At 42.8% G+C, this 10,034-nt stretch overlaps 1 protein-coding gene across 1 annotated transcript; it reads left to right on the top strand.

The window, feature by feature from the left end:
• Window positions 1–1,918: 1,918 nt before the first annotated feature.
• ccr12b.2 (chemokine (C-C motif) receptor 12b, tandem duplicate 2) lies at window positions 1,919–3,735 on the top strand. Its single transcript, XM_042710255.1, has 2 exons — window positions 1,919–2,376; window positions 2,514–3,735. The coding sequence occupies exon 2, from the start codon at window positions 2,554–2,556 to the stop codon at window positions 3,547–3,549; it is 996 nt and encodes a 331-aa protein (XP_042566189.1). The 5' UTR covers window positions 1,919–2,376; window positions 2,514–2,553; the 3' UTR covers window positions 3,550–3,735.
• The last annotated feature ends 6,299 nt before the right edge of the window (window positions 3,736–10,034 follow it).

The raw sequence follows: 10,034 nt of genomic DNA, 5'->3' as shown, positions 1-10,034 counted from the left end.
AGGATTCAGCAGTTTCACTAGTAGTGTTTTAGTTAGATCACATTCATATCCCTTTCACAAAACTTTGTCTGATTTTGCAGTCGTGTCTGTTCATTGTAAATAGGTCACAGCAGTCCTAGATATTTTGACAGCGTGTTATCAATCCCTTTTTTAAAGTATAAGCCATTGACCATACCTAAAATAGCCTATGTTTTTACCTTGCTGAGGATAATATTAAAAGGCATATGGTGTGTAGCAATATAAACAACCTGAAAGCAAGTGATGTAAATAAGACCTGTATGTAAACGGTATGGATGTCAGAACATATGGGAGGTATGCAAGGAAGAAAATGAGGTGGATGCATAGGCCACTATGGAGCTATAAGACTCAGGAACTTCTTTTTCTGCTGTTTGACACGGTCATACCCAAGCTACCTACAACAAGTTTTGGGATCTTCATCCTTGTTCAGCTATACCCTGCAGAGTTGATTATTTTGTTATTTAATCATTAGTAATATTATTTTTATATTCTTTTGGCTGGTATTATTAGAAACTGTATATTGCCGTACTGTGAGCTCCTGGTATGATATTACAGTATACTAAAACGGCGATATGGCCTCCGTTTTGGCATTTCTGCATTCTCACACTTTTCACTTTTGCGACTCAGTTGATGATGGTGTTTACTGATAGTTGAGGGGGTGATTTTGAATGGAGATGTATTGAGAAATTAGCATCAAACCAAATCATGGCTCTGGCTCTCCTGTTGCATTTAGTGTGGCCTATATAAAAAAGTGTCAAATGTTTAATGACAGTTCTAAAAAGCACTACCAGCATAGATGTAATGAACAGACTAATCAGGACCTCCATAACACTGTGATGGCTGGAGTGCTGTGCTCCACTGTGTTATGCATTACAGTATGTATTGTAACAGCGGTGAGAGTACGGAGCAGTGGGAATGAAAGCAACCAATGCTTTGTAAGTTTGTATTTGTGTGTGTGTGTTCGTTGGAGTGTCTGTCTCTTCCTGTTTACCTGTGTAATGAGTGTGTCTGCACGTGCGCAGATGGACGTATGTGGTGTGTATGTCTGTGTATGTGTGTGAGCATGTTTTTTTTGGTCATCTTTTAATGTTCTATATATTCCCTGCGGTCTTCCCAGATCTGTATCAAAATTAACAAGCATCCTTACAGTCAGGCCAGGACTCAGTTTGAAGAAAGAAGCCCTCCGTCTCTTCAAAATGTTAATACTTTAAGACATGTAAGTTGCATTGGTTTAGAACGACCTTTTCTAAAGAATATGAAAATATAAATAGTTTTGTACTTTTGTAATGAATGTTCTCATGCTTGCAAGGAGTGGGTTTTCAAATATGTCTTCTTTGTATATGTAAGAACAGATATGAAGTAGAAAGTGTTTATATTTCCCCTAAAATTGTACCAAAACAACACTAAATATGTTTGTATGTATTGTTGATGAGATATGTATTGTTTCATTTTGTTTCATTATGTTGTTTTTAATTTCAGCAGGGGACAAAGAATTCCCTATTTTACTTGAAGTAACTTGTCAAGAGATCCTTAAAGTAAGAAATAAAGTATGATATACACATTGTTTTCATTATAACTTTCTTTTTTATAACATTGAAACAAATCGGTTTAAATGAGGTTCATCTATAAAATGGTGCTTTATTGTCGACGTAACGTTTTTTGTTGTTGTTTACAGTTGAATTAAAAGTATTTGAACCATTCAATTTGAGTGTGGCAAATGTCTATTATGTGCTTTCTTTAGGTACCGTTAATTATGGAAGACTTGTACAACCCAGTGCAAAATCCAGCAAATATTAAAATTGGGTTGTTCCTCTTTTCACTACAATGTGGGATGTATTTCAAAAGTTCCTTGTTTCTGTTCCTGATTTTTTTTTTTTGTCCCTTAGAGCTCTCTGAAGTATGCGGCGTTGTAGCCAGTACAGTACACTTGCAGAGAGAGAGAGAAAATAAAGATCAAACATCAATTAATGTTATAAGATATAACATCATTAGTGTTCTAAAAATTGTCATCTAATTGGACAAATGAATGACTTCACTGTTCACTTTGTAAAAAAAAAAAAAAAACAAGAAGAAAAAAAAACCTAATTGTTTCTCATCTTAGAGATAACTGTAGACAAAGACCCTGAACTGATAAATACAAACTGAAGTTCTTCTCACTCTGAAGTTGTTTGAACTCAGACGACACCAAAGAACTCCCACCATGAGGGATGGGTGGATGAGTAACTGTAAGATTTCCTACCTCCCTCCCTCTCTGCCTCCCACTCATCTTCCCTTACTTCAGCTTCTCACATCAAACTACACAGCAGTAAGGGCGATCATCAAGACTGGCTGATACTCTCTCATGATTGCTGCACTGCTGTAAGTAATGTTTTAAAAAAATACGTCTGTTGGCTCACTTCAATAGTCTTGATAGACTGGGCAACTTGATCAATTCATCTAAACTAATGCTGTGATATGTTTATGGACTTCTTTTGAGCTTCTGTTGTGTCCCACAGGCTTTGTAAGGCACAATAGGCATCAATACAAAAAAGCAAGATGGAAGACGAGGACTTCACAGTCGATTATGACTACAGTAATATGACGCCTGTGTCGCCCTGCGATAAGAATGAAGTTCACGAATTTGCGGCCTCGTTCTTGCCCCGATTCTACTATGTGATCTTCTCCCTCAGCCTACTGGGCAATGGCCTGGTCCTGTTCGTCGTCATCAAGTTTGAGCGCCTCAGGACGGTCACCAATATCTTCCTCCTCAACTTGGTAGGCTCCAACCTCATCTTCACCTTCGGTCTGCCCTTCTGGGCCAAGTACCACCAGGACGAGTGGACCTTCGGCCTGACGCTGTGCAAGCTGGTCGGCACCGCCACCTACGTCAGCATCTACAGCTCCGTGCTCTTCCTGACGCTGCTAACCATCGACCGCTACCTGGCCGTGGTGCACGCCTTGGCCGTCAGCCAGCACCGGAAGAGCTGCTATGCCGTGGTGGCGTCTGGGTGTGTCTGGCTGATCTGTGGCCTGGCCGGGGTGGGTCCTCTGCTCCGCTACAACGTGAAGTGGCACTGGGAAGCTAAGACACTTTGCACTGAGGAGCGGGACCCTTCGTGGAATGCCTTGGACACCTACCTTCACTTTGCCGCCTTCTTCCTCCTGCCACTGGTGGTGGTGGTGTACTGCTACGTGCGGATCATCGTCACCGTCTTGTCCACGCAGATCAACAACAAGCACCGGACCCTGCGCATCGTCTTCGTCATCCTACTGCTCTTCTTCACCTGCTGGACGCCGTACAACATCGTGCAGCTGGTGGACCTGCAGATGAGTCTGGACTGCAACGACAGCATCGACTACGCCAAGTACGTCACACACAACATCGCCGTCCTCTACTTCTGCATCAACCCTGTGTTCTACACATTCCTGGGACGCAAGTTCCAGAACTATGCCCGTACACTCATTGTGGGCTACGCTCCGTGTTTGAAGAACCACCTCTCAGTGGCGGCAAACAGTCGGTCACTGTCTAACCGCAGTCCACCAAGTTTATAGGACCAATAAAAGTGTCAACATACCTCTCTCCATCTTCATAGAGGGAAAGGTGAAAATAAGCTGAGTATGAATTTCAAATTGTGAAACTGCTCACTGTTTTACAGTCTGTAAATGCCAGAGCACAGAATAATGTTCTATGCAGAGATCTGTCCTGTGCATGTTACTTTACCACAGAATGTACTGTTCATTGCCAGTCTGTAGGATACAAAAAAGAAAAAAATCTGCATCCGCAACTTAAAAGGAAGGATGTTTTCAGGTTGATATTTCGTTCGAGACAAACGACAGATAGGTTACTGCTTCATGGTTGGCATGTTATCTATTGAAATGTTGCTCAATGCACCTGGGGTGTCCAAATCACAAATGAAAACATTTTCTAATCATGTTTTCAGTTTTATTCTCTAAGTTTTGTTTTTCTTTTATAGCTTAAAACTGCTGTTTTTTTTGTTGCATTTTCTGAGTAGCCAACCACTACATTGCAACAGCCTTATGCTGGGCATGGGTTTACCATGCCCTCCTAACACTCTTCAGACAACCACTTCAAGCAGTCATTTTCTTCATTTCATCATTACATTAAGCAGAAAACAGCCTAGTTAGTGTTGGCACACTTGGCGTCTTACAACAAACTGCTTTTGCTTCCTTACACCGCCTTCAGAGAACAGTTACTGAAGCCAAGCATTCAGAAGGGTATGAGAAAATCAGTGATATGATTTCACAGCCACTTGCACTGACGGAGTATTTTAGCGCAGCTTCAATGGCACACATAGTCAAAGACTTCAGGAAATATTTCTTCTGGATTACAGGTTTGTGATCTAAATTGATGGGTGTTTTTTTTAACCAAAATTGGACGTGTTTGGATGCTTTTGCTATGCGTGGAAAGTTGAGGGAATCATGTCATGGGGGTGGGTTCCCCTTATACAATAATAACCTATGGACGTTTTGGACCATCCAAGCAAACACACATTCTCTCTCTCTCTCTCTCTCTCTCTCTCTCTCTCTCTCTCTCTTTTTTTTTCTCTCTCTCTCTCTCTCACTCACTCACTCACTCACTCACACACACACACACGCACGCACACACGCACACACACACGGATTCCTTTGCCACACTAAAGGGTTATGTTTTGTAATTGCTGTGGTTGAAGTTCTTTCTAATGGTTTGTTAATTGAATGCCATTTGGCCGTTGTGCACTTTTGCTGTTCTCAATGTCACTGAGTATCTAAACAAATAAAATGATCCTCATTCAATCGCATTTGTTAGTGTGTCTCACAGCTGACTGAAAGGAGCCCAAATTCATGGAACCTCAGGATTGCATCAGGTACTCTGAACACAACTCTAAAGTTTTTAAAACCCTTTCTTAACATTAACAAAACATGTCATTGTTAACGTTTTGCTTTTTCATTTAACATTTTAACCTATTACCTATATGCAAAACATCTAAATACACTTATGAAGACAATGACGTTATTGTGCCTTTTAGAGAATTCAGTAATAAGATGTCCAGAGATTGGTGCACTGAGATTGGTAATTCGTTTTGCCAAAGTCATATGTGGATAGGAAGCAATCACCTCCATAAAAAACACTGGCAGGAGGGCAGGCCAATAGGTTTCTGAGTGTCACTCCGCTACTCGCTGCAGTTAGCATTCGCAGCCCGGGGGCAGCAACTTGTTACTGTTGCACAGCATGCCGGTCCACGGACCCCCGCGGGCCTTGGATTAGGGTTGTGCATCCTCCTCAGCGGGGTGGACGCCCCCCCGTCCCTCCCCCGGGAGAGATGCACACAGAGAAACGGGACGCAGCAAGAAGTCAGGGTGGAGCTACACTTAGTCACCCAGCGAGGGCCGCTGATGCACCATCTTATGGGATGTGCGTAAGGCTAAGAAATTCTGGGAGCATTATGCTTCATTATGCTTCATGAAATACGCCCCTGGTGTCGCAATGTTGTTCGGATAGAGAGGGTACCAGACACAGCTGGGTGAACGAGCCTGCTTTTGTGAAGAGAAGTGTCAAAAGAATTGCTGCAACCCTATCTACACCCACAAGCAGATGTACGGACGTTAGAGAGCGCATCGTAAATAGTGACTAGGCCTCTCTGCAGAAAACAGGGCCTGTGCCTTTACTTTTTGTGTTAAAAGTACTTAACCTGCTGCTAATTGCATAATCAACAGGCCACCGCCCTCTAATTTGCTGCGCCCGATATCATTCAGTCACAGGTGCAATTGAATGAAATCTCTCAACCGCCAACCGACATTTAAAAGCAATCAATAGTTTAGCGACCAGGACATTGATATACATGCTAACAAGGTGTCATCAAACAGAGTGATAATTTTACACCACTCAAATGTATAAAAATATATACATTTGGACTACTCACCCATCTAACGCGCAGTCTGGATTACACCTGTATTTTAAAGAACAGACATGCGCTGTCCCCTGCAGTCTTCATACATACAACATAATACAGAATCAGCCACTCCTTGCGCTTCTGCTCCCAGAGTTTTGCCCAAACTTTTCCCACAACCCTCCCACGAAATACAAATGCAAAAGTTAAAACTCTCATTCTGCGGTCCTGCAGCAGGCCAAATGCAGTGTAAGTCATGTGCGGTCTGTTTGTACATACCATGCCATGTTTTTAGATGCACGTTGTGACTAAATTAAAACGGGCGCTAACATGTCAATCAATCTGCCCCTCGCTCTTGCAGGCTACAGTGATCTGAGAGATTGGGTTGGTGGTGCAGGAGCTGGGCTTACAACACTTGATTCCAGATGTGCTCAGTGGGATAGTACCTTCTGAAACGATTTTGGGAGCCAGTTTATTAACATAATTTGAGGCTCATCTCCTTTTTTTCTCAAAAATGTCTGCTAACCCATCAGTCAACTCAATTTATCATTTTACTGTTAGGACACCATCATTCTGAGCCTTTTAACTGGAAAAAGACAGATAATAGACATCATCCCATAAGGGCCAGATGAAGGTCAGTGTAAGATTTCAGTTGGCAGCAAAAGGACTTTCACTACCTAACTTAGCTCGCTAATGTTTATTTTCACTAAACAGTCTATATGAAACGCATATAATAAGACATACTATGTCTGAGATCTCCTCATGTTTGAAGCGGTTTAGTGCTCGCTTTGAATCAGAGACATTGATTTGTGTTCCTGACCTGTGGTAAGCAACTTAGCAAGAGGAAAATGGTACCTTTATAGAAGACCACTGATGCACTTCAGAGGTGCAAAGAGGAGCCCTGAGATAAAGATATTTGAACTAAGCTTTTTCTCATTCAGAACAAATAGTTGATGTACACACACCAATCAAACAGTTGTTCTCCTTTTGATTAAAGATGGTGCAGTTGCATCCACTAAAGCAAAGATTGCTATCCTGAGGCAACTGCACCCTTTCCTAAAAGAGTCTATTCTGTGGGAGGTTATGAAACTCTTCTTTCTGAAGTCTGGATAGAAAATCTTCATTCACCTTCATGTAGTCTATTTTTACTTTTTAATAGAATTGTCGAGCCATTCTTTTACCCTTCAAACTCACAGGGAATTTAATTTAATTACCGTATTAAAGCTACATGCACCTTGATGTCTACCACTACCCTGTGGCCCAAAGACAGTTCTGCGCACCCCATTTGGCATACGTTTTTGATGCGTGCCCACCCTCTAAGCCATTTTCAAGTTGCAGGTTTCTGTTTTTTCCCCCTTTCTTTCTCTATCCCTCTCTCTCTCTCTCTCTCTCTCTCTCTCTCTCTCTCTCTCACTCTATCTCTCCCTCTCTGCTTTTAAGCGAAGGCTGCAGAATAACCATGTCACTGTGGGTATAAAAGCAATTTCCAGGTGGATGCTTCTGACAGAGGCATCCACACTGAAATTCATACATAAGTCTGTATATTTGGATGGTCAGCTGACAGGCTTTTGTTGACGCGCAGCTATTCACTGTCTCCTGGCAGACCGCCAGGCTCACGCGAAGAGCTTTGTCACTTTGTCACTCATGGCAGAAGAAAGACATTCGTCTGTGACTGGAGCTTATCATTCTTGGTGGACATATTGCAGGAGTCCGGGGATTGTGCCTGCCACAGTCTACCAGGGAGGAAAATGGTTCTTATTTTTATCCAACAATGTGGCACATTGTCCTCCAATGCACGTCCCCCACCACCCCCACCGACCCCCCCCCCCCCCACCCCCCACCCAGGGATGTGTACTTCCTCTATGATGTATGAGTAATAAACACACGCTTTCTTTATCACCCACAGAGATGTGATGAAGGCTGTTGTGGAGGAAGTTTGAGAGATTGTCAGGGTGAGAATGGGTCAGGGTGTCTTCACAACTTAATTAGTATATTTCTGCAGATAAACTCTTAAACTTGTGTATGAGTTTCAGACAGAGGCAGTTTCAGTCTGACTCAGGCACACAGGCAGTTTGGTGCAAATACATTTTGACAGCAGCAGTACAGCTACCACTATACACTATATAGGATATATTTTTGTCTTCAGGAAAAGCAATCTAACTTTCTGGTTCATACTAACAGGTTGGCGACTGAGCTAGCAGGACAACTGAGTCGCCAAACATTACATGTTATTTGGAAAATACAAACACATAAAATACAGCAACAAAAACAAGGAACATGGCGATGACCTTTGAGTTCATCTGAGTCACAGGGAGTCTGCTTCAGATGATAGGCTTCCTTATCTGTGGTCAAAATCAGTGTTGTTGCGCATCAGCTCCCGGCGTGACGCAGCAGCAGAGGCAAGGTGAAGGGTTCACACAGAGAGAACCCACTTAACTGGTAATACACGGACCCTTCCCTGAATTCAGAGTTGCTTTGGGCAACGGGGTCTGCTGTGTAAACATAAATTCAGTTGCACCAGCTGAAACTGGATCATCTTTTCATGCTGCTCCAGGGGCTGAGGGCGTCAAACAACTATTAATGCCAGAAAGTGATTCAGTATTCTTCCAGTCAGAAGTTTTCAAAGGTGGCACGCTGTCATCATACACTGCAGAGCCAGACATAACTGCCCTGAGTTACATAGAAGTGAACGGTAAAAAGGTGTTGTGTAAACAATCGGTTGATGTAATTAAAATGATACATTTGTTCAGGTTTGTTGCTAGAGTCACACAACATTAGTCTTAGGACATTTCTTTAGGCCTGTGTGGCAATGCTCAGTGTGAGAAAGACAACAACACTCTGGTGAATACATATGCATAATCCTCATTATGGGGAAGTGAGGCACAAACAGGCAAAAATGTCTTCCTCTAGCTGGTTGGCTATATGGAAAGCATTTCCACATTACACACACACACACACACACACACACACACACACACACACACACACACACACACACACACACACACACACACACACAAAACACACACACACACACACACACACACACACACACACAACACACACACACACACACACACACACACACACACAGAGAGAGAGAGAGAGAGAGACAATCTCACCCCCTCCCCTTCACCCCTGAGGATTTTGTCAGCCGTCTCCATGCCCTGTAGACATGCAAGTCTGTTTTCCCTCACGGGCTTTCCAACTTTTTCAGCTCCACACACCTGTGGGAGAAGGAAACATAGTCCTCAGGCAAAGCAATTATTGGCCGATTTCATTGTTGTACGTGCTGCTGCGGGGAGCCACGGAGACCAGGGGGGGGAAAAGCTCTTTTCAGCTCTCCATCAGAGGAGGAAAGTTTCTCTCCAAGACTCGACTGGGAAAGCCGCCTCAGCCCGGATCGCTCATGACAAGCAAAACAAAAGGCCCAATGCTGACAGGCCTTCCTTTCATCCAAGGGGGAAGAAAAGCTCAGTAGATTGACCCTGATGAACAAGCATATAAAATGCAGTGTATTCAGACCTGTTTAGTCAAATTCCCCTTGAAGGTCCCACATCATTGCTTCTTTTATATGTGTGGAAACGTATGGTAAATGCTGAAAGATAAGTTCAGCGCATGCTGACTTATATTTCAAGGTTTGTTGGTGTGCTTTCTTTTTCCACTGAGTTACCGCAAATAACGATGTCAGCATTCGACTGTGGTTTGTACCTGTGACCAGATTTTAACCATGATGTCCACGAAGCCTTATTTGCCAGTTTACCCCAGTGACTGAGCTTGAGAGTTAACAAATCAATACATAGTGAGAGGTAGCCATTTGCCATTATCATCAAACAGGAACATCAGAGCATCTCTGCCAGAATTATGTTCTTCTTGCTCATTCACTATGGCTGGACAGACCCAGTCGTAGCAAACAGTTTTGTGAAAATGAACTCTCAGTGACACATCATGTCTTGGCTGCATGTACTTGTAAGATGTAGTAAGTGCTTTATACAATATAGCACTTTTACACAGTACATACAATACTTGTGTTCAAAGGATCAGAGAGAGTCCATATCCATTTCCCCTCTTCCCCTATTTACAATTCTGAGCAGTGGTGGAGAGTAACATTTACTCAAGTAGTGCACTTAGAACAGAAATAGAAAAGCC

Source organism: Clupea harengus, chromosome 17 (genome assembly GCF_900700415.2).
Source record: "Clupea harengus chromosome 17, Ch_v2.0.2, whole genome shotgun sequence".
NCBI lineage: Eukaryota > Metazoa > Chordata > Actinopteri > Clupeiformes > Clupeidae > Clupea > Clupea harengus.
This window is presented reverse-complemented; position numbering and strand designations above follow the sequence as displayed.